Raw genomic sequence first — 27960 nt, forward strand, 5'->3', positions numbered from 1 at the left:
TGCTTTGGTGTGTCCTCCGTGCTGCAGCATGACTGCATTGAAAGAATTCAGCTTGATCAGCTGACAGGTGCAAGATAAATATCTTGCTGTGCAAGCATGACCTGGACGTGTATCTCCCTGATCGCGTACCGTATACGGTTCCTTTACGTGAACAGCAAAAGAAATGGAACGCTGCGAAGTCAGCTGGGGTTTTTGGTTCCATCTGCTCTGTGTGGCCATAAATGGCTTCAAAAGGCCACTGATGACTTCCTCTCCAGCTGGCTTTATTGCTGCTTTAGTCTGTAGAAGCAGGTCTGTACAGCTAGTGATGCAGCAGTACAGGCCCAAGGAACAGGAACAAATTAATTTGAAAAAAAGCATTCGGAAAAGGAATGGTACTCAGTGCGTAAGCACTGCTAAAAGAAAATCCCCTTGAGGTAGTCAAAGATGGTATGCTGATACCAATTTTGTATTCCGATGAGTAATTTAAATGTAATTCACCGTATTTTAGAATAATGCCTTATTTAATTCCTTAATGCAGCACAGACTTATTTAAAATGCTTTTGCATTACAAGTCCCCTCCAAAACCTCTGAGCAATGCCAAGATATTTGTAAGCAGATCAATTTTTGTAAACAGTTTGTCAGATTTTGGATGCTTTCGAGATGGGCCTGGTTTGACCATACCCATTACCAGCAATTCATTTCTCTGAAGAGTTGTTTTATATTCTGAAGGTGAAACAGATTCATCCCAGCAATCGCTCTTTCCTTTAACATGCTTTGTTAAAGGAAATGCATACACTGAGATAAAGCTAAGTGGCTAATTACCGTGGTAGTTACTCCGCTTGCCTTATTTGAACGCTGCAGGAAGATTAATTTTCTGCCACCCCTCTGGAATTTCCCTGCTAAGCAAATATTTACTAGCTGTTAGCAGCAGAACGCAAGAATGTTCCTTTAAAACAAAGAGCAAAAAAAAAAAAACAAAAACCAAACAATGTTTTTGAGAACTCTGTGAATCATAGCGCTACCCGTGTGGTGGCAATTCCAGCTTGGTTTGGAACCGATGAAAGATGAGGAATAGCTGGGTTACAGCTCCTTCTTGCTGGTCCTAGCTAATCCTTTCCCAGGGCAAGGCAGCAGCAGTGTGTTAGCTTGGCTTCGGTGGCCTGATGTGTGGTTTTCTTCTGGGTTATGCAGATGCCGGGTCTCACCCCCCTCGCCACGTCATCCCGTCCTGCAGAACCGGCGGAAACACCAGGACAAAGCAGCCGTAGCTTCAAGCTAAATCCATCGTTTTCTTTAAGGCTCTGGCCAGCACCAGCTGTTACAGAGCACACTGCAGAAGCAACAGAGACATTCATGGGGAGTATGTTGCCCCAGGCCATATTTTCTCCTTTTTTACCAAAATGAAACCAGCCTGTGATACTGGAGTGGACTTAATATCCTTCCGAGTGCTCCAGGGTGGTTTTATTCCTAATTTAGCTATTGTCTTCTCTTCCTAACCATCTACTTCTGTACTGCTGACGTGTCCTATAACATCACTCCTACACGTCTAGCACGTCCACCAGTTCAGTTAGGGTAAGGATCTGCCTTTCCACATCACAGACAGTGATCTCAAACAAAAGGGTTTTTTAATGAGTCTGGAAGTTTTTTTCTCCTTTGCAATGGTGCTGTAGATGGACATGAGACTGCTGGGTTAGTCGTGAGTTCCAGAAGAATGTGCTCGTAAATAACTTTGAGGTTAGCGTAGTTGTTTATAACCCCCCCGCTGTGGGTTTACAGTTAAAACAGTCCTCGGCTAAAATCGTAGATCAAAGTTCCTAAAAGGTTCTGACTTGATTTAGGCGTTTCACTTGTTGAATCAGGATCACGGGACTTCGCTGCTGGCAAGCGTTATTCAGGGAGGGAACCTCTAAAGGGATCTGCTAGGAAAAGCAGAGGGTGGAATTGTCACTGGTCTTCATCACTGTCCCTTCAAATAATCAGTTAAATAAAAAATCCCAATAACACAGATGGCATCTGACTGGCAGCGGTGCCCAGGCGTAGAGGGAAGCGGGTTCTGCCTCTGCCTGCAGCTGCCTTTGTCAGCTTTTCCCCCAAAAAGCACAGGGTTTGCCTTCAGTCTTGGGCCCGTCTTCAGAGACTGAAAGAAGTGCCCCCAAGGATTTGTCTCCAGGTTTCCCCAAAACAACCTGGAGAAGTGACAAACAAAAAAAACTTGGCTGGACTGACCCTGCCACGGAGGCAGGGTGTAGACTGGATGCCCTCCCCTAAATCCTTTCTGGCACAGTTTGCTCTTAAAATCTGGCTCGAGTTTGTCTCCAGGGAGATAAGAGGCAGTGGAGAGCTCTCGTCAGGATAAAGAATGCCAGAGAAACTACAGCAGGTGCTTTTTCACACTGGGAACTTGTAATTAACTTACTTGAAGTTGGAAATCCCAAGCGAGACATTCCTGGTATATAGCATACACGTTGCTTTGTTTGCGGGACCTCAGGCATTTCCTGCAGCATCGCCCCTCGGTTTTGCTTCTTGTGCTTCTGAACTACGTCAAAGAGTTGTTTTACTGCTCCTCTGGTAAAACCAGCTTCCGTGACAGCTACTGGGGGCTTTCCATTAGTTTCTGTAGACATTCTTAGGCTTTTTTTTTGTTTGTTTTCTTTTTGTATCCAGAACAAGTTCACAAGAACGTAGCCCCAGCCCTCGGCTTTTATTCCATTTCATCTGCACAGCTTCAAGCTAATCGCGAGAGTCTTCACCCGTGACACTCCTTACCTCAGAAGCGAGTGCAAATGACATTTTCTGATGAAAGCAACTCGGTGCTAAAGTAATTGGAACCTCATGTAGGAAAATGACTGAGGACTGGCGCACTGAACTTGGACAGGGAGCGCACTTTGCAACGTCACTGGGGAAAAAGTGACCCACATTTCTTCCGTAAGCTGGGTTCTTATCAGACAAGAATGAGGAGGATTTGCAATGACTTACTCGGTTGTGGAATTCTGCCTGACATTTATTTTTAAACAAACAAACAACAAAAAAAAAGCACACTTTCTGGGCTTAGAAGGAATCTCCTCGTTCCTAGTCAGTTGTGCTGTCCTTCCTTAAAGCTGAAGGCTGCTGGTTCAGAACAAACCCCACGTTACCCCCATCTTTTTTTTCAAGGATGTCAGGAACACAGGAGGAACCGACGCCTTTGCAGCAGCCTCCTCTTCCCCACAACCAAGTTTGCACGTGCCACCAACCAGTAAGTGTGAGGATGAGGCAGCAGATCTGTCTGCTTCAGAAGTCACAGGTTGGCAAAATTCTTTCCTTAAAACAAAATCCTTGCTGGAAGAACGTGTGACCTTACCAACACTCCCAGCTCGTGAGTAATGCCATGGCTCGGTGCATGGCCATAGATGGCACTGGCTTTGCAAAGCCATTCAGGAGCGTACAGCTCGCACGTCTCCCTCCAGCCCTGTCCTGCTGCTTCCTAGGGTTCCTGCAGCTCCTTACATCCTCGCCTGGTGTCTGATTTTTGGGCAAAGCAAGCAGCCACACGGGTGCTGCGGTGCTGCTGCTCTGCCCGGGGACGGCCCGGCGCTGTGAGTAGAAGCTCCAGCATGCCTGGCATACCTCCTTCACCCAGAGGGCTGGCAGGCTGCATATTTCACAGAGCCACAGATGGGTTTGGGCTGGCAGTGCCCTTAAAACCCACCCAGCTCCTGCCCCTGCCACAGACACGACCCCTCCACCTGCCCCCAGCCCCATCCAGCCTGGCCCTGAGCACCCCCAGGCCTGGGACACCCCCAGCTCCTCTGGGCAGCCTGGGCCAGGGCCTCGCCGCCCTCAGAGGGAAGAATCTCTTCCTTGTACCTCATCTAAAGCTGCTCTCTTTGGGTTTAACTGCTACCCCTTGTCCTAGCGTTTTTCTCCCCAATAAAAAGCCGTCTTCCACCTTTCCTGCAGCCCCTTCAGGCCTTGGCAGGCTAATGTCAGGTCACCCCCAGGCTCCAGCCCTCTGATTTTTGTGGCCTGCTTTTTGTTTGGAGGCACTAATTCCACTTTGGTCCAGCCTTAAGAAGCTTATTTTCGTGTGCACTGTAAGGAGTGCTCCAAGGACAAACTGCATTCGCCGTAAGCTTCAGTGGGTCCTTCAGCGTTTTCCTGAAGCAGAAACCTGCAGGGTTCCCTGTGCTCTGGTTCAGTTCCCAGCCAGGAACTCCTCCGAGTCCTCAGAAGTCAGCTAACCCGGCACTGCTGCTCCTGCTGATTTCCTTCAGCACTATTTTTGGAGTCACACGCTCCCAAAATACTGGGTGCTATAAAGAGGAATAAGGAATTTGTCGCCAGGAACAAGAGTTACAAGGAGCACCTCCTCACTGCCTCCCCGTTTAAGCAGTAGGATTCAGAGCAGCACAACAGCAGCTCCTGTGTTTCCCTCTGGGATTTATGGGGTTTATGGGGTGCCCCTATTCCATGACCAAAACCCAGTGCTCATTGCTTTTGTGCCCAGGGAACAGCCAGGGCTTATCCTGCCCTGGTGAAGGCCTGCGCTCCTCTGACGCTGAGCAAGGCTCGGTTTTAGGTCTCGTATTTGAGGCTGTGTGCAACACCCACATCCAGCGGCCATCACGCTTTTGGCAGCCAGCCTGGATTTCTGCATTTTCACTGGATTTCACCTCCTGCAGAGGGAGCAAAGGCAGCCAGGCACCTGTGGCAGGGCTGAAAGCACCGAGCACCCGCAGCCTCGTCCGCTGAAGGATGAAGCGCTCCCCAGCCCGCACCCACGTTGTCAGAGCAGTGGAAATTTTGACAGCTCATCTCTGTGCCATGAGAAGAGGCAGGATCACAAGATACTCCATGTCCCAGCCTGGGAAAGACTTAATAAGCAGATGAGTGCTGCCTCTGTATCAGAGGGCAGGGGATCTCGGAGGAGAGGTGCTGAGTCACGGACGGGTGCGTTGGTGTCACTCTCAGCGCCTGACACGAAACCGAGGGGAAGAAGGATTTTGTTTTGGATCTCGTCAGGTCGGATCTGTTCCTTGAGGCTCAAGAGTTGCAAAGTGGGGAATGCACACGGGCTATTCTTATCTGCCGAGTTCCCCAATGAGATATTCCTCCGTTTAGCTTCTGGGAAGGCCGAGCAAAGTCCAATAACACCTACAAACCTCCAGCGTCGCGGAAGGAAGTAGGGACAGAAATAGAAACCAGCATCGGGGAATCTGCTCGATTCCCCGATCACACCACAGCTCACAGCGTGTCGCTGAGGCTGGGCTGACTTCTCCAAACCTTAACCTAGACTTTGGAGCTGAGAACACCCTGCAGCCCGCGAGCCTGAGAGCAGCAGCACGCCGGCCGCCCGGCGCACATCCCGCTGACCTCATGCGCCTGTAGAGATAGCTGGGAAGTCATCCTTCCCTGCGCTTCCATAGAAAAATGACCAAGTCTCCCGGCTCCACTCCCCTGGCTCACAGCTAAGCCACGGCACAGCTGGAGCTCCGCTACGGCCAGAGCAGCTGGGAAAGCCCCAAAATGAGCCGGGGTCACAGCTGGCACGGGGTGGGCGCAGGGCTGGCACCCGGCAGTGGTGCAAGGGCCGGCAGCGGGGCGATGCCAGCTCGCTGGCTCGTGGGGCTGCTTAGTCACGTAGCACTGGGCTCCCTGGTGTGGTGCAAGCTGGAAAATGCCAATGTTTTTAAAGGCTAAGCAAATAATGGCTTTGGGAAGACCCCTGTTTTGTGTTGACCTGGAATGCAGTGCATGAAGCGCTTGTGGTTCTAAGCAGCGAGGGTGTTGTGTAAGGATGTTGTAGCTGTAGTCATTCCAAGCTTTCTGAGCGTGTTTCCCAGAAAACTGATGTAAGCTAAAGGGCATCAGAAGGCTTACTAATGTATTCTGTTTTTATTCAAGCTAAGAGGAGACAGTGCCCAGACCAAGACCTGAGTGTTATGAGCTAAGTACCTTGGGAACCAACAGGGGATCCAAACAATGGCTGAAAAAACAAGGAATCTGCTTCAGATGTGACCCTGTTTGCTGGACAAAATCCTGTAAGTGACCTCTTCCAAAGCAGGAGGTTCTGTAAAGGACAATTGTACTCCCAGCACCCGCTTGGAAGCTCAGTGGAGATGAGTGAGAGCCGCAGCACTGCACTCTGTAGCTGCTGCAAGAAAACAGATCCAAGACTTCTTAAAAATAAACGTTACACAAATATTTCTTTAGCTCCCTTTTTAGCTATTGACTCACTGCTGCAGCACTGTGTGACCGAGTCTGCTGGGTATTAATACTCGCAAATGAACAGCTGAATCCACCTAGGGAGAGCGTGGATGAAGGAGAGTCACCTGTTCTTGATTTACACTGCAGCAGAGAGCAAAAATTTTCTTTTTTGAAAAAGAAATACAGACACGGATCCAAAGTGGGGACCCTTCAGCAATGCCCGTGAAGTCCTCAGGCTGCCCAAGTGCCTGAGCTTCTTTTTAGGGAGTAACATCAACATACCAAACTGTTTCCTTCTCATTAACTGCTTTCTCATTCTCATAAAAAGGATTCCTCAGACAGGTTTCAGTTTTGGTCAACACAAGGCTAAAATTCTTGTTTCATTAAATAAAATACGAGGAAAATGAATAGGTGGCGGGGTTTGACCCGGCTCTGGCTGGCTGGGGTTTACAGGTATGGGGCTGGTTCCTCCCCTTACCTGGGGGGCCCGTGGAGCCTGCTGGGAGCTTCCTGGAGGCCTCAGCTCCGTCTGTCCGACCCCCCCAGGCTGGGAACAGCTCACAGCTGCTGTGCTGCCTCTCATTCAATCTTTGAGCCATCCCCACTTTCAGGAAGCTCCTTGAACACAAAGGGGAACAAAAGTTATAAACTGAGAAGGGAACGAAACTGGGGCAGAGGGATGAAGGGTGACCATGCGTGCCCGAGGCTGGTGGCAACGTGACCAAGGCGCTCACCGGTGACACGGCGGGGTTGGTACAAGCAGGGATGATTCTTTCTGCCTCTCCTGCTTGTTTTGAGACCACAAGATGAAAGCCATGGGAGGCTCAGACAGAAACAAGCGCAGGAAGATCTGCACCCACGCCATGGTCCTTGGGGTCTTGTTCTTTGGCACCTTGGGGTGATGGGGCTCAGCAGGGAGAGCGTGGGCATGCAGTGGGTGATAACCATCAGGAGAAAAAACCCTGCGATCAAAAGAAGAAAAAAAACAAAGATGCATACTTTTAGAAGAGATAAAATCAGTGCCTCTTTGGAATTGCAGTGGGCAGATTTGGAGGAGCGTGGTGTGTGTCCACATGCCTCACGTCCCCTCCCACGGGATCCGGGGGGCTCAGCGCACCGCACAGCAGCTCCAAGGGCTGAGCACATCCAGCAGGAGAGGATGCAGGGAGCAAGAAGCCACCTCCATCAGAAGCAGAATGTGGGGAAATTGGCAGGCAGGAGAGTGACTTTAACCAACCTGTGATGTGGTTGCAACCTCAGGGCCGGGGCCGGTTGGTGTGTGTTTTGACAAGCAGGATTAGGAGCCCGCCCCACTCGCATTCCAGCTGCACACCTCCAGAATTCCCCCCGGGTTTCCGCTAGCACTCCCGGCCTCCCTCCCCAACGATGTCAGGATGGAGGCCAGCAGTGTGTGACCTCACTAGAAAAACTTCCACCGACTCCTTCAGCTAACATTAATCATTCACCCAGCCCCGTTCCAACCCCCCTGAGCTCCAGGCCAGCACACGCAGGGTGCTCCTCTTGCGTTGGAGCCGAGACGTGTTCGAGCCGCTCCTGCGGCGAGCAAGTATGTTCCTGCAGCAGGGCTGCGGGCTCTGGGCCCGTGAGTCAGCGCCTCACCTGCCTGCGGCGGGACCACGAGCCTCAGCCCCATCCCACGGGACGTGTTTTGTGTTTTTTGATTTTTTTTTTTTTTCCTGTTTTAACAGTATCGGGCGATAGGGAAGCCCTGCTCGGAGAACGGCACGGCCTCGGGGGTTTTATGGAGTGCTCACGGTGTTTGGGAAAATTGTCTTCTGTGTGCTAAATATCTGAGTCATCCCTGGGGGAGAGCTATGGCCACATTTAAATGTTACCATGTACTCATCCTTGGCCCCAGCTTATGAGGAAAACAGTCATTTAAATTACCAGGAAGAAGAGCGCGCCCGCTGCCGACGGTTCCTCTTCTCTCTCTGGGCTTTGGAAACTTTAGTGAAAACCAGAGGGGGGTTTTATCCTCAGCGTTATTTCACCTTTGTGAGTAATTACATTTATGGTTAGGTCCTCACGGGGTCCGTGCCTGGTGGTGGGCAGCAGGAAATCGGTGTTACCCGGGCGTGCGGGGAGTGCCGCCCGCTGTGGCACCACGAAACTCGTGCAGGATTTTGCAACAAAGCAGATTTCCTGGAAACCGGCCCACATACACGTGCTGGTGTGTTTGGGCACTGTAGTAAAGGTCAGGATTTACCAGAAAAATCCCACGCCATCACGTTATCTGCGAGCCCACACGAGGGGACGCTTCATCACGCAGCAGTTCTGACTAAATCAGCATGGGGCTCAGCAGGGAGGGCTCGCGCTTCCCATAAACAGCCTGGAAGCAGTCCCGGTGCCCCCACACACGTTGCCTGCCTGGAAAATATGCAAAGGGACGCTGCGGCCTCCCCATGCTGGGCTGGCACAGCACCAGCAAGCTCAGGGCACCCCAATGGGGCAAGATCAACAACATGGAGGTGTTGGGAAGGTGGCTGGGAAGAGCCAGAACCAGGCACCACGCTCCTGAGCTGCTGGGTGCTGCAGGGCATCCCCTGCCTCTCCCAACCCCTGGAGCAGGGTGGTGGGAATGGCAGCAGCTCACCGTCCTCAGGCTGCAGCCATGGAGCAGCAGGGAACATGGTTTGGGGCCTCAGGGGGCATGGGGTGAGCGGGACGGCTCTCCTCAAGCACCTGCACACGGGATTTTTGCAAGATTCCTGAGGTCTCGCAGCCCCCTGGGTGACAGCAAGGCTACGAAAGCAGCTTCTGCATTTGCTCTGTTGGAAAGGGCAAAGGGTTTGTGCAGACAGAACAGTCCTGGTGTCCAAAAATAACCAACAAAAAACAGACAACTCAGAAAAAAAGCCCAACTCTGTGCCAGCAGAAGGCCTGGGGCTGGACATGGCCGGGGCCAAGCAGCTCGGCCTTCAAGCTGCTGGGGCCTGCTCCGAGCTGGCCTCGCACGGAGCCACGTCACGGCTGTGAGAAGCAGGAGCCTGAGGCCTGAGCTGGCTGCCCTCCGTGTGGCTGTGCAGCTGATAACCATTACCAGCTCGTTATCCCTCAGACCTCAAACACACCTTTCAGGAGGCCGGGGTGGTGAGGCCAGCGCAGGGAGGCCGTTCCCTGCCACCTCTGGGTGCCCTGACCTGCCACAAAACCTCCGTGTCCCCACACGGGGAGCCCTGGGTGCCACCACGGCCTCCTCGCCTCTCTGCCCAGTGCCTCGACCAAACGCCTGCTGCCATGGGCTCAGCAGGAGTCACACTTGGTGTCGGCACAGAAGAGCCACGGCTGTGGGCAGCAGCAGGGAGCCCAAAATCTCCTCCCCATCCCTTCGGGCAGCCTTCCCCTCGTGTGGGAAGCGTGGGGGCAGTCACACCCAGCACGTGTTTCAGGGCGCTTCAAACAGCAACGGGCCGGGGGCGAATTTTCTGCTTTTGAACCACAAACTACTCCTGGCAAGCGCTCAGCTGCAAAAGAGCCATAAAAAAAGCCAAACTTCTCGGAGGCGGAAGATGAAGGCTCTGTGTCATCGCTGTCACAGGGTGGGTCACCCTGACAGGGTCACCCTTGGTGACTTCCCTAAGCGACACCGCAAGGCTGAAGGAAGAGCCCCGCAGTCAGCAGGCACGCATGGGCCACCGTGGGGACAGACCTGGCTGTGTGGTGACACGGCCACAGTGACCTGAGAGGTGTGCTGGGTCCCGGCCCCGCTGGAGGTGCAAATCCTATTGTGGATGGCCCCATTCTGTGTGCAGGGTCACTGCGCTTGCACTGCTGCTTTGCACCCATGGGTGTTTTATGCACACAGCTGCTCTTAGGGCAACGCCACGCTGCAGGCAGTGGCTTTTTGTGTACACGGCCACTTTTTGTTAGCGGCTGGTGGTGTGTGACCAGGGGGTGAGGCACAGGCAGAGCCTGGGCAGGGGAAAGGCACCGCCTCTCCCCTCCAACCGAGGCCAGGAAAGGACTCCAGTGACAGAGAATCATGTAATAAAATAACTTCTTTGGTTTGTTTCTTTAGAAAACATCTCACATACAGTATAAAACCAGGTAGTTCAGAAATAAATTCAAAGCCAGCTGTACCACAGACTTGAGGTGTCTCTTCCACGCCCCGCGCCTCAAGCAGCCGACTGCTTTCTCAGAGCGTGATGAAAGCAAGTGAGTCCTCTGTGGGAAATACTGTTAAATAATTACATCACAAAACCAAAACCACACACTTTAAAGCTAAGCCAGAGAGTAGCCTGAAACAGGACCAGGCTACTCCTCCAGAAACATGACCCTGCTGGCGTTTGACTTTGGATGAGCTGGGACCCCCCCAGCTCGCCCCTCGCTCAGCTCTGTGCTGCATTTCAAGTTAGTTTTTGGAAAGAGTAATAAATTAACGAAGCCACAGTAAGACAACAACAACAAAAAGGGAGAAATTAAAAAACAAAAAACACCCTCAGAGTTCAGTCTATGTTCTCATTAGAGAGGAAGCGCTTCCGCACCTCCCTCTCTATCGCATGCAGCTTGGTGGCCCGCAGCGCCTCGAGCAGCTCCTTGGTGACCGCGGGGTTCCCCTCCTTGAGGTGGGTGAGGAAGGCCCTGAATTTCTCCTGGATGAGCGCCTTTTTCTCTGACACCTCCTTCTTGAGCGAGCCGTCCAGGATGTGCTGCAGGCGCTTCAGCTTCTTCGGGGAAATGTTCTGGTACGCCACGAAGTCGATCATGGCTTGCTCGCAGTCCTCGTCTCCTGGAGCTGGGGGGTGAAAAACACCTGGAGGTTAGGGGAAAGGTGGCTGTGGGGCACCAGGAGAGCTGGCTGCAGAGTCCCAGCATGGCTGGGGTGGGAAGGGACCCCTGGGTGCTTCTGGTCCCACCCCTGCCCAGGTGGGGCCACTCGGAGCAGGGCACCCAGCATCACGTCCAAGTTGAAGATCTCCAAGGAGGGAGACTCCACAACCTCTCTGGGCAGCCTGTGCCGGGGCTCTGTCACCAGGTCGAAGCAAGGGACAAGCCGGCAGTGCCACCAAGCCTCTCCACGGGTGGCTGTCCTGACCTGGGCACAGCTCTGCAGCCCAGAGCCTGGCCAAGGGACCTGCTCCCGGCCCCCTTCCCAACCCCAGGAGGCTGCTCCAGAAAATGCAGACACCCAGAGACACTGCACAGGGAGAAGAAGACCCAATTCTGCGCCAGTGCAAACTGGGCACGGCGTCACCGGTTGCATTTCATTATTGCAGCAACTGCCTTGCAGCAGACACACGCAAGTGCTCGCACGCCTTCCCCGCCGGGTGAACTCACCCAGGGAACGGGACCTGGAGGCACCACCCTGCTCCCATTGCTCAGGGCTCTCCTCGCCCTATAAATAGCTCCAAGCCTGCTCCAGACGTGGGTGCCGTTGCTCAAGGCAAGGCAGTGCACATGCTGCTCAAGCAGCTCTCAGCTGGCTGCCCCCCTCCCTCCATCCCTCGCTCGGTGCTTGCGCCGACAGTGATTTCCCCCCCGCTTGCTCCAGTGCAAGCCCAGCTGCTTGCGAGGGCGGCCAGGCGAGAGCTGTGCCAGCTGCGGGGAGGGAGAGAGCTGGAAGAGGGGAACTCCTCTCCCACGCCGCCTTGGCACAGCAGGAGCAGCTCCTGTATCATGGGAAAGGCTCGCGGGCACCCGCCTCAACCTCGTCTCCCTGTACATCAGCTGGGTGTTTGGGATGGGTGGGTGGGAATGGCATCCTGCCACCCCCTACTCACAATTCCAGACCCCCGAGATAGCTTGCATGTGAAAAGTCACTTAGACGAGGGTGCTCGCTCCCTGTACCCATGGGGTGTGTGTCACTCTCTCCCCCTCTTCTGCTATAACTGAAGGCTCCTGCCCCATCAGCAGCCTCCTCTGAGGCTCAGCACCACATCGTGGTATCACCGTGACCACACGTGCCTCTCCTCTTTCATGCAACAGGCCAAAATCCAAGCCACGCTGCGGCTCCGCGGAGCCTTGTACTCTTGCTCCATCTGACACGCACGTGACAAGGGTCAGGCTGCAGTAACAGCTTCCTGGAAACAGCCCGAAAACCTGGCAGGAGGGCAGGGAGGTGACAGCAGCTCCACTGGCGCACCCTGTGTCCCGTGCCTGCTAACACAGCTGCCAGCAGCCGCCGCCAGGCAAATGACCGCCGCCGCTGCCCACGCGCTGCCATCCCCGGGTAGCGAAGCCACTGTCGGAGCCCAGAGGGTTTCGCTGCCAACCCTTTGTTCCCGGGGAAGAGGAGCCCGCACGTGCGCTGGCTGAGCCGTGGCTGTTGCCTAAGCCCCACGCTCCGTCCTTGCCTGAACCTGACCCGCGGCTCACCCCGGCCAGGAGGGAGGACAGGCTGTTTTTGGCGCCCTGTACTTGAATCACAGATCACTCTGTACTTTTACAGAAGGTACTTGGCCTCACTTTGCATCCACGTGGTAAAAGAAGCCAGGAATTTCGCTCCCACCCTGTTCCTGGCATCTCCCCCTCCACCCGCGGCCCCTGGCGCTCACCTGGCCCCTGGGTGCTGTTGCTCCTCCCGTGCGCCCTGCAGGAGGTGCAGAGGGTGTCGTGGTACTCGTTTCCCTGCACGTTGATCACCTTCCCCTGCTGAGCGCAGTCCTGGTGCGGCTGGCACGGCTCGGTGCTGGAGCTGGAGGAGAAGAAGCCACGGGGGCACCTGCGGCACTGGGTGTCCTCAAAGGGGGTACCTGCGGGGGGACACGGGGACGTCAGGAGGCGCCCCCAGACCGTGCATTGGGGCACGAGGTGGAGCAAGACAGAAGCACCTGAAGGTGTGCAGCCAGCTGCGGGGCAAAGAGCAGTCAATGCTCATCCCAACCATCCCCAGGCAGCGATGCCAAAGGGTTCGGCAGGTGCTGGGAGGAGACGATGTCCCATCCGCTGCTGGAAGGGGCCACCGGCCTCGTGGGCCACCGCCGCCAGCTGGGGCGGCCGGGAGCTGGCTGCCAAAGCAGCTCTTTGATTCACTGCAGGCTGGGAGGCCGCTGGCCAAGTGAAAGTAAAAGTTGCTGAGAGCTCAGAGGCTCTGCTTGGTTTTGCAGCGCTGCAGTTTCCCAGGAAGGGCTCGGGGCCAGAGCCAGCGCCGCATCCCAGGGGCAGCGCCGTGCTCGTGGGATTGCGCCCAGGCTGCCCTCGTGCTGCTGGAGGGAACGGCCCGAATGGGGACAACATCAGTCCCCGTTTGCACCTCCAACCACACAGCTAGTTAAGAGCAAGGCTTCTACCATGTCCCAACCACTGCTCTGGCTGTAAGGGAAGTCCCAGGCAGCTGAGGTGACCCCAGCACGATTTGCAAATGGGAAATCCAAGAGAAGCGATGTCCCCAGAGGAACCCTGCCTGGACCACGGAACTCATCCAGCCCGAAGGCCAGCAAAGTCTGCCCACAGTTCTGGAGCCACCGCTCTGAAATTACAAGGTCCACCCTGATGTCCCCCTGCCCTGGTGTCCCTGGCCAGACAGGAGCACTCACGGCCCCAGCACTTGGCCTCCCCACACTGGATGCTTCCTGCAGAGCCATAATTCCCCCCAGAGGAGGCCATTTGCAAACAAATTAATAGTAAATCATTAAAAATATTGCTTCTCCTCGAATGTCCCAGCCTGCTCACACGAGTCCTCAGACCCACAACCAGCCCTCCAGCCTAAGCTGATGCATGAGGCAAAGGATTTTCCAGCGTTGTTTGGAGACCTAGGTCATCTCTGCTGAGTCACCACATTTTGTAACGCTGACGTCCTACAGAGAAAACTGAACCACAGAACTCAACCTTAATCACCGTCAGAAGACAAGAGGTATTCCTTATCTAGCAGCCGAGCCCGCGGCTCTCCTGTGTCACACATGGAAGGACTCCAAAAGCCTCCATGCTTCAAAGCATGAAGTAAGGCTCCTGCTTTTGCTGATCTTATTATGCTCGTTTGTGGTTTCCAGAGACCAGACACTGGTGACTCAGGGGAGAGTGAGAGGAAAACATATGCCTCCACGTAAATTGTATTTTTAGAAGGTGTATACACAAGCAGATGAAGGCAACCAAGGGACCAGACAAACAATGGAAAAATAACTCCCCTAAAACACCATGACTCACAACTTGTCAGGGGCTAGAATTGGAGATTTGCAAATCTCCCCTAGAAAGGATTGCAGCAAGACTCATGTAAGTGTCCTGGAACCTTTCCCATTGATCTATTTTGTGTTTTAAATGGAGCCCATCCAAATTACTTAATTAAAACCACAAGGCCCAGCTCCAGAACTACATATGTCCACCAGCCCTGCCATTATATCATAAACAGCCCTTTTTAGTCCAGGTAATTAGCATTTCCAACTCCTCAGCTGCCCGCCAGCACGGGCCAAACGATGACAAACCAGCAGCAGCCACCAAAAGCTTTCCACCTGCTCGGAGCCCATGCGCCCGGGCAAGCTGCTGCGAGAGGAATCGTGAATCACTTCCCAGAGCTGTCTGGGTCTGCCTGCGGCAGCAGGTGAAGCCAGCAGCTCGGGATCACCACGTCCTTCCTAAATATGCTGCTGGGGTGTGCAGAGGCAGCAAGGGAAAGCAGAGGAAAGCCAAGCAAATCTCTCCCCAGAGCTGGCCACGAGCGGTTTCCTGCACCTGCGAGGACAGCGCTGCGCTGCTAAGCAAAAAGGGAGTGAGACAGGCTGCGGGGAATCGCTGGCTGCTGTTTTTCTCCTTGTTTTTTATCTCCAGCAGTGATCTGGGCATGCAATAGGAGCCCTGCAAGCACGCAGACGGCTGCAGTCATGCGAGGATACATACCTGGCTTCACGACGCCGGAGCCCGGAGGGCACTCGGAGTGCCTGATGCAGAACTCCATCTCCGAATAGTAGCCCTCCTGGCACTGGCACACTCTGTTGTGGGTGGCATTGCACTGCTGCACCTCCACCTGCTTCTCCTCGCAGATGACGTTGCAGTAGCGGCACTTTTCCAGGTAGTTCCAGTACTGAGTGTAGTGCAGCTCCGGGCAGGGCTCGCACTCCGTCTGCCTGTCCCTGGTGCAGTGCCGTGCCACGAAGGTGCCCGGCGGGCACTGCTGGCAGGTGAGCTTCTCGTTCGTCTCGGCGTCCCTCCACTGGTAGGTGGGTTGCAAGCCGGAGCTCAGCTCAGCCAGGAGGAGGAGGAGAGGGGCAAACACCCACTGCAACACAGCGAGGAGCTCTTGGCCTCTGCCCGTCCTCTGGCAGAAGCAGGAGCCACAAAGGCGCCCGCTGCGCCCCCAGCGCTGTGCGCACCCCCGCAGCCGGGGCTCGCTCTCCCACCTGCTTCTCTCCCTCCCCAGCCCCCAAGGCAAGCAGCAGCGGGACCCGGAGCCCCCCCACCATGCAGCCAGGGAGCTGAGCATCCTCCCCAAACACCTCCCAGCCCTCACCAGCCCCTCGCTGCCTCCCAGTACCACCAGTACCCGCAGCCCTCTCTCCTCCTCTTCCCTCCAGGAGGCTCCCAGCTGCACGGGGCAAGGTCCAGGCTTTCCTCGGCAAGTCGGGAAGCAGCGGGGAGCTCCTCAAACTCCCGTGTGCCCGGAGCCTTCCCCCAAACCCAGCTTTGAGGGAGGGGGGGGGGGGACTCGGAGCCCCGCTCTCCCCCTCGTCCCTTCCCAAATTCCCAAATCTCCCCCCGGGGGCACCTTACCCGGAGCGGCCGCATCAGCCTCGGCGGGTGGGGGGCCAGCATAGCACCGGGGGCTTCCGAGCACCGCGACGAGAAACGGGACCGTCAGAAAACGGAGGGGGAGGGACAAATCTCCAGCGGTGGGCACGGGGGACAAGCGGCTGCCCCCGGGGGCTCCTCGGCTCTGCGGCACCGGCCCCGCCGCCCGCCTTTAAAGAGAGAAGAGGCTCGGCTGCGGGCTGCGGGCTGCCGGGACGCCCCCCCACCCCCTCCCCTCCCCGGTCCCCCTCCTCCCGGTCCTCCCCCGGCTGCGGGGGGGTTGGGGGGGGGGACCCGGCACCGCCCCGGTCCCATCTCCACCGCCCCCGGTGCCGGTGCCGGCCCCATCCTTCCCGCCCCGCCCGGCTCCGCTCCGGCTGGCGGGCAGCCCCTTATCGCCGCCCCAACGGGGAAGACCCCTCTTGCTCAACGGGAACGGCTGCACGGCCCCCCCCCCGCCCTGCTGGGATCCCGGTACCGGCACCGGCACCTGCCTGCCCCTGCCCCCGGTCCCGGTCCCGGTCCCGGTCCCGGTCCCGGTCCCGGTCCCGGTCCCGGTCCCGGTCCCGGTCCGTCCGACGGTTCTGAGGGTCCCAGCAGCGTCCCCCCCCCCCTTTCCAGGAGCCCCCAGCCCTATTTACCTGCCCGAGCGAGGAAGCAGGTGGGGTTTGCTCAGCTGCAAAGCTCTGGGCGATAAGCGCAAGGCTTTGTTCTGGGTTTGCCGGGGGAACGGCAGGGAATTCCCCCGGGGACGCTCGGTTCCCGAGATGTAAATGCGGGGACGAATTCCCCCCCACCTCCCTCCACCCCTTCCAGCGTCGCTGTTGCCGTCCCCACCGGGCTCCGGGTCCCCTCCGGTCTCCGGGTCCCCACCGGGCTCCGGGTCCCCTCTGGGCTCTGGGTCCCCTCCGGGCTCCGGGTCCCCACCGGGCTCTGGGTCCCCTCTGGGCTCTGGGTCCCCTCCAGGCTCCGGGTCCCCACCGGTCTCCGGGTCCCCACCGGGCTGAGCCCGCTGCCAGCCCCTCTCCGAGCCCCCACTTGCCTGCAGCGGGCTCACGGCTCGGGCTTTCCCCTCTCGGAGCTCTGCGGATGCCAATCCAGCTCCCGCTGCGATGCCAAAAGCCAAAATCTTGCAGGACTGCAGCCCCTAGCAGGGGAGCAGGTCAGCATCCCGGTGTCTCAGGGGTGGCACATCGCCCTCAATTCCCCGACCCCAAGGATTTGGTGGCGGCTGAGCGCAGCCTTAGCGGTGCACAGCTGAGCAGAGCTACACTGGAGTTGCTTTTGGTGCTGCTGCTGCTGGAAAACATCAGAAGCGGTGGACTTTGTCCTCCTGCCCTGCCTGGGAGGCGAGAGAGCAGCACCACAAAGTGCTGCGGGTGCTGACACTGCTTGAATCCCCTCAAATTGACAAGCACAGGGGGAAGCAAAGCGTGGCCTTTGCCTTCTCGGTGCTGTGCACCAAGGGTGCCCCTCGTTGTGCCCCCACAAAGCGCAGCGAGCTCCGTCCTGGAAGCCTGCCTTCCCCTTTCCCCTCAGACACCTTCTCTCCTACCGGGAAAGGCTGCGAAGAGGAAGGGCAAAGCCGCCAGTGATGGCAGGCAGCTACTTCAGAAAAAGGTGAGCTTTTTTCCCTCCTTTTTAAACTTTCCACCCAATTCAAACACACGAAGCACATCCTAAGGTACAGAGAAGTCTGACATTTCCGTGTTATGCCCCTTTTAGTGGCAAAATTGCCCCCTATCCTCCTCCCCTGCCCACCCCTCAGGCCCCCGGCTCTCAGTTGGGACCCCCGTGGCCTCCTTGCGGATGCTGTGGGACCCCCCCAGGACCCTCATCGTGCAGCCCCCCCGTCCTTCAGGCCACTGTGGGCTCAGCAGCTTTAACAATCCCTGGGTGTCTCCGAGAGGGGCCCAGCACCACCCCTACCACCTCTGTGACAGTGACAGGGAGGGCAGCGAGCCACCGGCCGCCTCGCTCAGAAGCGTGCACGTCGTGTCCTAAAACACCGGGCAGGCTGCGAGCACGGTTGCTTAACGCTCAACCATCTCCATGGGGAGACAACGAAGGGGCTAAAACATCCTCCCGGCAGCCGTTTTCTGTGGAATTCCTGTTTACAGACTCGCTGCTCCCAGGTCAGGGCTGATGTCTGTGGAGGGGCCCGGAGCCTCCTCTGCAGCGCTCGGTACCACGCCTGCCCCACGCTGGGGCTCTGAACCCATTTCCCACCATTGTCTCAGCTGCTGTGAGGAATTCCACTCAGGAATAGGGCTTGTTTCCAGAAGCAGCCCAACGCTCTCAAAATAGGCTTCTCCCAACATCTGTCACAGTCTGTATTTTTCTCAAGCGCCTCCCGTTTCCATAGATATCCTCTGCGGTGTCACACAGCCAGCGCCACTCAGCATTTCTGAGCATCAAAGCCCAGATATTCCACAGAATCGCAGAAAAAAAAAAAAAAAAAAAAAAAAAAAGCTCGGAAAGTTTTGTACTCCCCCTTGTGCCAGGAGGGCCAACGCCACCGCCAAGGGTTACAGCTTTAGAGTCGCGTTACCCAAATGACGCCTCCAGGTCTGAAATGCAATCCTACAGAGGAGCATCTGCTACTTCTGCAAGTGCTGGGCTCTTTCTGCCCCTGCCTGGACTCATTTACACACAGACACGTCCAGAAGGTGCACTAAGGAGTCGCTTGTGCTGCATCTAACCCAGGTGTACGTGGTTTGAGGGGAGCTAATCTAACTAATATCATATACGCCCCATAACGCCCTCTTCCCCCACCAGTAGCCCAAAGGAGGAGGCAGAATTTGACCCTCAGAGGCTCTCCAAGCAGGTGTTTGGCAAGAGCCAAAACTGCATCACGTACGCTGCCCCCAAAAAGCAAACGTGAAGTTGCTGAAGCACACCGGGGCGTTAAGGGGTCACGGTGTGGAAGCTGGAGGATGTTGGGGTTTTGCTCCCCAGGAGCCAGCAGCCCAATGCGTTTTCAACTCATCACAGAGATTTCACCACATTTGAGCATTCGCCTTCTGTAACCCCAAAACTGATGTTTTGGGATAGAGGCAAGAGCTGTCCCCAACCTAGCTCTCAGCTCCTGCACCTCCTCTCCTGGGTGCTGAAGCCGCTGGGGTTTTGCTCCTAATGCAGCAAGAGATCGAACCTACAAGGGCTAACCCACAATCTACGAAACAAACCGAAACAAAACAGTTCGTGATTACCTGGGAAGAGAAGCAAACGCCAACATTCAGAAGGAATCTAAAGCTCCTTCCAGCAGGATCAGCTTCTACCCAGCCCGGCTGCAGAAAAAGCCGTGGCCAAGCTTCCAGCCTAAATCCAGCGAGAGTCGGAGGGTTCAATATTTGGGGCAGGAAGCGCCGTTCGGTGAGAGCACCACGTGCCGTGGGCTGTGCTCGTGTGCAGTCTGCCCAGAACAGTGATGTGCCTGTCAGGGAACACGCTACAGCTGGGTTTAATTTTACTGCGGGTTTATCTCAGGCACGTGTAGTGCCCCAAAGGAATCCCAGCGATTTCTAACGCCCTGTGAAATAGTCTCCGAGCTACGGGCTATGGGGGCTCTGCTTCATTGGTGTGTAGCATCTCAGCAGTTCCGTGTGTCAATTAATTTCCGATTTCACTAGTTTGGATCAAGCACGGGGTCCCACAGTACGGGTTAGCCAGCAGGAGAACCAAGACCTCCATCCGAGCACAGCCTGGTGTTTCAAAGTGCAGCAGCATTTCCCTCGCCTTTCCTTTTTCTGGTGGCCAGAAAGCTGAGCTCAATTTTCCTGCCATGGATTTCGTGTGGTTCCTTGGCTTGCCATCTGCCCTCTTGCTGACACATCTGGACTTTTCCAAGAAGCTGCAACAGAGAGCGGATCACTTGGGCTTTTGCAAACTTATGAGCTGGTTGAAATGATGAAGAGTCACACCGCGGCACTCGTAGAGGGATTACTCAAAATAGTTTGAATGGCTTTGGTTCTTGCGCTGCCTCCCTCGGCATTCTGCCCGGATTAGAAAAAGGCCACGTTAACACCCTGTGCCACGCTGCTGGTGACGAAGCGGAGCGAGAAGCTGCTCACAGCTGTTCCTGGGATGTGAGTGAGTCGCTGGAGGTGGCAGGTCTGGGGTGGCACGCTACGGGAGTCCCCGTGTGCTGGATGCAGCCTGCAAGCAGAAAATAATCTGCTTCTCGCCGTACCACCAGGCAGCACCACCATTTCTTTCTGTTTGGAATTTAATAATGGCAAAAATGTGCCAGATGGATTTTCTTAGAGAGGGGAATACCATGGCCAGGGGGCAGAAATGGCTTCTCCAGGCAATCTCTTCCTGCCGGGGGGACAAGAGTTTGGTGACACAAGGACCTCCAGTTGCTCATCCTCTGTTCCTTCTTTTGCTTGACCAAGGAACCTCTGAGAAGGGCTCTGTGGGATCGCTGCCAGAGCAGGGGAAAGCTCAGCTCTGCTCAGCCCTGCCTTCCTGACCCGAGGAGATATTTTATAAAATACAGCATCATGCTCTCATGGGTTTGACTTCATCCGTGTGTTGTTTCACACGTTAGAGAGCTGCAGGACGTGCAGAAGCATTGGTTTCTGTAACTGCTCTTGCAAAATTGGGTTTCTTGCTAATATTCAGAGAAAAGCCTGGAAAGCAAGGAAATGCCTCACTCTCTATAAGTAGCCACTTACCAAAGCAAGAAGACAGTTAATCTCTTTCCTAATGAGCTGGTTGTTTTGTTTCTGAATTCTTTCAGCTTGATTTAGGAAAAAGTGTGTGTGAGGCGGGGGGTTTCGGTGACACACGATAAAATTGAGGACAGCCATATAGTCATAGCACTGCAAAGCAGGGGCAATAAAGAGATAAATATCTACTTCCTTCATGATGTGTAACTCTTATGTCACTTGCTTCCCAAAACCCGAAAGGAGTGCCCAGCATAGGTTTTCCTTTCCACGAAGAGTCAGTGGTTTGCATCAGTTCCTCTCACCATATATTAATGTGGATATTTTAGTAACCGGTCCTGTTTTCACTTTCTGGACATTATCAAATAAGGTACTAGCTCTGTCTCTTCTCGTAAATTCAACTTGTTTCAAGATGACAAGGGACTGCTCCCTGACCCTTGCAGCACATCCTGACAGCTGGTTCCTGGAGACCCTGCTCTCCAAGGGGCCAGGGGAAGCAGGGATCTCGGGGGAGGAAGCGGCACTAAGCACGTGTAGGACCACGCTGGGGCCATGGAAGATTCAAACTGACAGAATTCTTAAGTTCTGCTGTTAAAACATTAAATAGTGAGCAGATAAACTGCAGACGAGGACAAGCTCGTGAGGGAGGGCTGCTCTCACATCATCGTTACACGCGTTACATTCCTCTGTCCTGCCTGCAAGAAGGCAGCAGCACAAAACCAGATTTGAGAAGCTGGTGCAATGCAATTCCCACGACACAAGAAAGCAGCTGAGTTTCATTGCTCTGGTCACTACTGAACACTTGCATGCCTCTCCTGTGCTGTGGTTTCCCTCCAGTGGCACAAGCAGTAAGTTGCAGTTCTCCCAGAGGAGGTTTTTGGAGAGTAGACCAAGCACTGAGCTATCTTATTTAATAATTTCGTACTGGTTGCAGCTCCCAGCCTTCACTCACCTCCTAGTCCACTGCTCACCCAGGCCTAGAGCACATACTGAGACAGGAATCCAAAAAGAAGTTGCTGGGATCTGCTCAGAAGAAGCTAAGGGGGTTGCAAAACTGCTGAGAGCAAAACATTAGCATTGACCCAGTCTGCTTTTCCTGAGTCTTTTTGTTTTGTTTTTAAGAAAAACAAAACACACACACTCCTGTAATACAATAGTTATTGCTATACTTGTTAAAAACTGAGTCCTTTTAAAGGACAAGAGGTTAGCATTACTGCCTTCTTGACACCATATCTCCAAATCTTTTTCGGTTCATTTTTACCAAATTATATATAAACACAGAAATCCTGCAGGTTGATATTTGCTGTAATTTTTCCCCACTTACATCTGGAATCTTTGAAGTCTTTGTTAAAATATGGCTCACCTTTCAGTTTTAAGATATCAACTATTTATATTAAATTTGCCAAAATTCCATTGGTATGAAGTCTGCCTACAGGCTGAGGAAAACTTACTTACAGGGGCACTGAGACTCTGCTGCCATTGTTCTTCTATGTGGTAAAAGAGATTTAAAAAAAAAAACAAAAAAAAAAAAACAAAAAAACAACAACCAAGACATGAAAATGGTTTTATTTATAGTTTAATTAAAAGAAGCTACTGATACATTTTTTTAAAAAAGTTACCTACTTATTCCCACTACTCACAGAGAGTGGAAGTATCAAGGATTTTTTTTCTCATCCAACTTAATTTATTTTGAAGATTAAAACCAGGTAGTTCATTTTTCTTCTTGGAAGGTAAAGGTCAAATAACACAGGCCTGACACGAATATCAGTACTAAGCATAAAACAAAACCTCCGTAGAAGCATATTTCCAAAAATTCCAGCGCTATGGAAGGAAGTCGGGCTTTGGGTGCACTGCGGGCACAGCGGAGCATCTCTGTTGACTATCCAACTACTGGAATTTGTTTTAAAACAAAATCTTCCTTTCTGTATTTTCTGCTATTGGGAGACAGCAGCTGCTGAGGAACACCAACAGAATGTGAATCACTTCTAGGAACACCACTGTGGTAAGTCTGGGTAGTCTGGCCTCTGGCCTGGTAATGTAGCCAGCTCAATTCCGCTGTAGTACTCTTGTAGGTTTTTTCCAGGAATTGGTATTACCTGAAGGGGCCAACTGATGACAGCCTCCTCCAAGACATAAAATTTGGTCTAAGAAAAGACACAATAGAATTTACAGGCTAAAATAGATTATTTACCATCTTAGTTCCAGCAGAGGACAATACTGCTTTGTCTTCTGCCAGTGGTAAGAGAGATGGAGAACTTTCAGACTTGATCAGATTGTAGGAAAATATTACACATCTTGGTGCACAGCCTGTAATCCAGACTCCAGGATCAAACATATTTAAAAGAACCTTCATCCAGCTTGCTTTCGGCTTCAGACTCAGAGTCCGGTCATTTATTCCTGCTGAGAAGTACTTGCCCTTTCTGTTGGTGAGATTATAACCAGAAGAAAGCTTGGGTTAATCGCTTCTTCTTCACATCACTCAGGCATTGCGGGCACCTCTTCATCTACGAAAGTAAACGAACAAAATGCCTAGATTATATATTAACTTTCTGTCAAGTTTGCAATTGCCCAATATGAGATACGAGCCATGATAGTCATTTGATAGTCCTTAAGATACCGTATCTGCTATTTTTAGATGCAGTATTACCACTCAGTCACTTATTTGATTGCTAGTAGTAAATGGAGGAAAACAAAAAAGCTGCTCAGTGAAACAGCAACAAATTTTAGAGCAGTTGTCCCAGATTAATTACAGCTGCAACATACCTGGAAAACTAAGATACAGGAATAAGGAAACACAGAACCTGCAAGAGCTGTTGTGAAGTACTTGTTACCAGTAAACCCTGTAAGATCGTGCACGAGTTCCTTGAACTCCTGCTTCCTCTGGCACAGATGAGAAGGAAGTGGGCATACTAGGATATCAGTGACACATGGGTTCAAGATTTTTGCAGACGTAAGAAATACATTTATTTCTTCATCCCACCACACATCTTTCTCATTGAACAGCAAGAGACTGGGTATGTGGCCAACCATTTCTTCACCCAGGTTTCAGTTTCCTTCTATACTAATCTTAAAATTGAAAATGCCTGGCCTTTAGCCATTTGGCCCATGAATAAACAACGTGTTTAAACATCGAAACACAGCAGTAGGCCTCTGCACAGAAATCTAAAACCAAATGAAGCGTGAACTAGCACACTCCACGCGATGCTTTCCCTAACACGTTGACAATTACCTCCCTCGCACCAGCACTAACCTCTAATGCCTCTCCAGCTGCAGTGACTTCTGTCTGCTCCTCCAAAAGTTTTGGATATATTCCAGGACTTATTCACTGCACTAAGCTGTTTCAATACCATAAATTGGAAAAACAATTTGCAAAACCCAAGTCACTGCATTTTGAATGACAGTCTGTTAGTCACTTCCTCGCTAAGGCACTGAAGTGAATTTGAACTGAAGAAATGTAGTGAGTAACTCGTCTAAGATGAGTTTGTAAATCCAGCCCAGTCAGTGTTGACAAACCTCTGAACCATCGGATGAGAGCTCAGACTACAGACACGACCTGTCACAAAACCCCGCCACTGCCATGAATGAAGTCAATTGTCTGTACAATGAACCAGTGTGTGGAAAGAAATGAGGATGAAAGTATCATGAGAAGGTTTCTGTGCGTTTGGTTTCAGGTAAACATGGACCAATCTTCCCGTTTGCAACCCTGTGTTCTCCACTGAGCCATCTTTCCCTTTCTTCTACACAACTGGTAGAGAATACACTTTTGCCTGATTGCCAGGAGAAATGTTTATCTGCATTGGTCCTAAGGTAATACCCAAGGATATTTGGCTTTTCAGTAACCAAACTGCACTTGAGTCGTATCAGAAACAACCTACTGTATACTGGTATATACCACTAAATTATCACTAGAATGATATTTCATGAGTAAGATGAGAAAAAGTGACAAGACCATATAGTTTAATGATTTATACAACAAAGACGATAGAATGTCCCTCATGCTGAGCCGTGAGCGGTGCTTGAACTTTAGAACAAAAGGCTTCAGCTGGTGAAAGGATGCTTCTTACCCCCCCCCCCCCAGAACAGGTTGTTCAGAGCAAGAAAAACATTATCAGAAATGCAGATTTTGATTTATGTGGTCTACAGAGGAGGTAGGTGGATCCAACTATTGTTGTATTTAGAGAGACAAAAGTTCCCAAGGTGCACTCATGAAGGATGGGATATCCACAGTGAGTTTTCTTGAGAACTGGAAGAACACTGCGTCTGTCCCTTTTAAACAAGCGAAGCATTAAATTGAACAAGAAGAGGTTCAAAATGACAGTGAAGAAAGGTTCTTCACATAACATCTCACTAAGCTGTGCAAGTGTCTGCCATAGGATATGGATGATAGATGTTCATTTGTCTTAAAAAGTTATTGGACACAGCAATGGAAATCCATCAGAAGCTTCTTAATATACAGAAGCTACCTTTGGTTCAGGGAGTTCTTGTGCTGCAAATAGTTTCAGGGCTGAGAGATTAATTGCAAGAATCATCAGCCACGCCATGGTTCTTATGTCCTCTCCTAGTTTTTTGGCTGCCATCACAGACAGGATGGTGGGCTGGATGTACCTTTACTCTGACTCAGTATGTCTGTTGTTGTACCCTTATGATTTGCTCTAAACTGTCTCTTCCTTCTCATCTTTACAAATCCCAAGACTCTGTCACTCCAAAGGGTGGTGGTAAGCTACCACAAGGCAAAACTCTGATTCATCTTGCTAAGCAAGACACATACTCTTGTCCCGCCACTATCTGGTACAAATGTGGGAAGAAGTTTCACATTAAATAGTGAGACTGTTCAGGTAAATTGCAAATGTGGTAGTTGTAATGAATGACCCACGGGGAATGACTCACTTCCCCAAACAGTTTTGTACTGAGTACCTGAAATACCGTCTAATCTAACAGGTCAGTTTTAATCCCCAGCTTAAGAGGTAATCATAAAAGGGGCAATTAAAAAAAACGAGGCTGAGCAAGTCCTGTGATGCGCATTACTTTGGTGATTAAGGAGAAAGCCAAACCTCAGAATTACCAACTTTCTCAAGACGAAAACCATAGTACAGCAGTACAATTGCTTAATATAAAATAGCTCTAGTTCTGTGATTTCTTAAGCTGACAAAATCACAATTACAAGTTACATCTTCCTGGCAAAAGGAGTGAGTTCTTCCCCAGGTGTTTACAAGATAGATTTTTATGGGCTGAGACAGCACAGCAACCTCTCTTCTTATTTCTAAGAATGTCTAAGAATGGGATTATAAATGCTTACCTAACCTACAAACTCCCCAGGGATCTCATTCTGCTCCTCTGCCAGCTTGAGTCTTGAGCAGCAGAGATTAAAAACGCATGCTAGTAAAATCCTTGGCACGACTCTTGCTACAATTGGAATCTTTTCTGAAGGACAGTATGTTGTTCATGAAGCAGCAGCTGCTGATAGTCTTTCTCAGAAAACTGCCATTAGAACATCAATATACAGTTAGCAAAACCTAGAGAAAAGAAAGAGGGGCCAATACTAGAAGTACTGCGAGCTGTAGAAGTGCCATTAATTGTGAGAATGGCATACAGAATTTAGGAATTAAAGTAAACTCATTTCAAAGATTAAATGCCCTCAGGATGCAGAACTGAGACAAACAAAGACCTTCTATTCGAATCAAGAAAGAATATGCGAATGCTTCTGAGATCCAAGACAGCGTGGCAGCCCTATTATATTTGGCAGAAAAGGAACAATTAAACTAAAGGATAACACAGGAGATACTTAAGCACGAATTTGCATCATCTCATGGTAGCGTCTTATAGGAGGTTTTTAGATTGCAAAAATTTATGAAACTAAGCAATATAATACATTAATGTCAAAAAAAAAAAAAAAGTTGACTCCCCAGCCTGCTGCCTGCATAACTCTGGAGGGGAAAACATTTGAAGGTAGGTCGGGAGGAGCTGCATCTGTGTCAAAACCACAGTGTAAGGACAAGGTTTGCCTCCACTCACACTGCAGAACATGGAAAAGGAAGATGACAGAGGAAATGCTCAAGTGCTAAGACTTCCATCAGGATTTGTGTGTCCTCTCTGTAAACAGAGGAATTCCGTTTCCACAGCTGTCCACACAGTTCTCTTGAAAAGCACAAGATTCCCTAGCAGCTTCGGGAAGAAAGTGAAACTAATAAACAAGATAACCTTTAAGAACTGCTCCCAACATGTTTTGCAGCGAGTGAAGGCACAGAATGGACATTTAAAAGGCACGTCATCCTCAGATTTGCAGGCAGAGCACTGGTATCTTCCTAGAGCACAGAGAGAGAGAAAGAGAGAGAGAGAAAGAGAGGGGAGAAATGACTAAATTTCAGTTAGCACCTGTGAAATTCTCATGCTTGTGTGCTTCCAGTGTTGTCCAGAAGCCAATGACCATGAGTTTTATGAAGAGGTTCCTGTATGTTAATAATGCAATACATGGCCCTATTGCATTATTTCTTTCATATGACCTCATTCAATCTCTCAGTGCTTCAGAACCCCATTTAGAAACTGAGGTTACATCCTTGCTTTACAAGGAAGTTGTTGAGAAAAATCTCTAAGTTCTCGGGAAACTATTACATCATTGTGATAAAGACAGCAAAGTACTTTGATATAGGAGATGCAAGTAGCAGAAAGTACAAATTCTTCTTAGTAAACCATACAAAACATTATTGCACCTGTGCAAATATAGGCATGAAACAATCCTCATTTAACGGAACATCAGCATAATTCTCAGTCCTATAACTTAGCCTAATTCCTGAGAATTAGGGAGCTGCATCTAGGTAATCTCATCTATACTTACCACACTCTGGTTCCATCTCTAGGGGAAAGAGAGGTACAACTTCAGAGCACGTGGGTGCTCTCACATTACTGGTTTCTTTTGAATCTTCTTCAGTCTTTGGCAATTCAAGTTTATCTTCCTGGTTAAAGCAGAAGGAGGCAATCTCTCTCTGAGTTTTCTCTGGCACCTCACTCTTTGGAACAGCTGCATCTGATCATAAAACAATGGCATACAACACAGCGTAACGCAGAACACAACATACAGGCTCTACAAAACACAATTAGCAGTAAGTTCAGTAAGTTCTCATTGTAGAAAAACAACTTTTTTTGTCTTGGCAACCGAAGTTTCTGGTATTACACAACATTACTGAAAAAGTCTCTTTACGCTGAAAAAGTTCCGTGGTAAATTATTCCTAGACACAGTAGATCTTGATCCACTCTTCCCAATTTAGGTGCAGAAGTTTTACCTTCTGTCATTAGCAATTTCACAGCTTAAAGAAGATGGCACAATAATTGATTTTCTTCTTGTTTCCTTGTGCCCCCCCATCTCTTGTTGCCTTCTATCTTATACTTTTATTTTTAAATGTAATTCGGACATGGCCAATTGCTTTGATCTTCCTTTAGATACCTACTG

The 27960-nt window shown here is 51.7% G+C and overlaps 2 protein-coding genes across 9 annotated transcripts in view; both read right to left on the bottom strand.

The window, feature by feature from the left end:
- Positions 1-10169: 10169 nt before the first annotated feature.
- TNFRSF6B (TNF receptor superfamily member 6b) lies at positions 10170-19198 on the bottom strand. 3 transcript variants are annotated; one of them, XM_068700829.1, is made up of 6 exons: positions 19059-19171; positions 16889-16993; positions 15829-16016; positions 14959-15337; positions 12684-12881; positions 10170-10924 (listed from the first exon to the last, which is right to left on the bottom strand). In XM_068700829.1, exons 3-6 carry the CDS (start codon positions 15868-15870, stop codon positions 10635-10637), a joined length of 909 nt encoding a protein of 302 aa, XP_068556930.1. In that variant the 5' UTR covers positions 15871-16016; positions 16889-16993; positions 19059-19171; the 3' UTR covers positions 10170-10634. The 3 variants fall into 3 exon arrangements, with proteins under 3 accessions (XP_068556930.1, XP_068556931.1, XP_068556929.1); XM_068700830.1 differs by lacking the exon at positions 16889-16993 and having other exon boundaries at positions 19059-19198; XM_068700828.1 differs by lacking the exons at positions 16889-16993; positions 19059-19171 and having other exon boundaries at positions 15829-16307.
- A 2869-nt stretch (positions 19199-22067) lies between these two features.
- Positions 22068-27960, bottom strand: part of RTEL1 (regulator of telomere elongation helicase 1) — a 46023-nt gene continuing 40130 nt past the window's right edge. For 2 of the 6 annotated variants that reach the window (XR_011102027.1, XR_011102026.1), the window contains exons 34-37: positions 27349-27537; positions 26715-26818; positions 25813-25994; positions 22068-23020 (exon numbers count right to left, since the gene is read on the bottom strand). Coding sequence is in view for 4 of the 6 variants with exons in the window: in XM_068700820.1 (XP_068556921.1) it covers positions 22949-23020; positions 26715-26818; positions 27349-27537 (365 nt within the window). In the remaining 2 variants the exon portion in view is untranslated. Of the gene's footprint in view, positions 23046-25812; positions 25995-26714; positions 26819-27348; positions 27595-27960 lie in introns of those variants that run through there. The other 4 variants (XM_068700820.1, XM_068700821.1, XM_068700822.1 and 1 more) reach the window with 4 other exon arrangements.

This window comes from Anas acuta, chromosome 16, assembly GCF_963932015.1.
Source record: "Anas acuta chromosome 16, bAnaAcu1.1, whole genome shotgun sequence".
In the NCBI taxonomy this organism is placed as follows: Eukaryota; Metazoa; Chordata; class Aves; order Anseriformes; family Anatidae; genus Anas; species Anas acuta.

Bases quoted from the DNA above. Each gene is read 5' to 3' on its own strand.
- TNFRSF6B (XM_068700830.1), bottom strand. From the start codon at position 15,870: ATGCTGGCCCCCCACCCGCCGAGGCTGATGCGGCCGCTCCGG. The intron at 15,338-15,828 runs GTAAGGTGCCCC...GCTGTGTTGCAG, and splicing joins GGCTGATGCGGCCGCTCCGG to TGGGTGTTTGCCCCTCTCCT. The intron at 12,882-14,958 runs GTATGTATCCTC...GTCCCCCCGCAG, and splicing joins CTCCGGCGTCGTGAAGCCAG to GTACCCCCTTTGAGGACACC.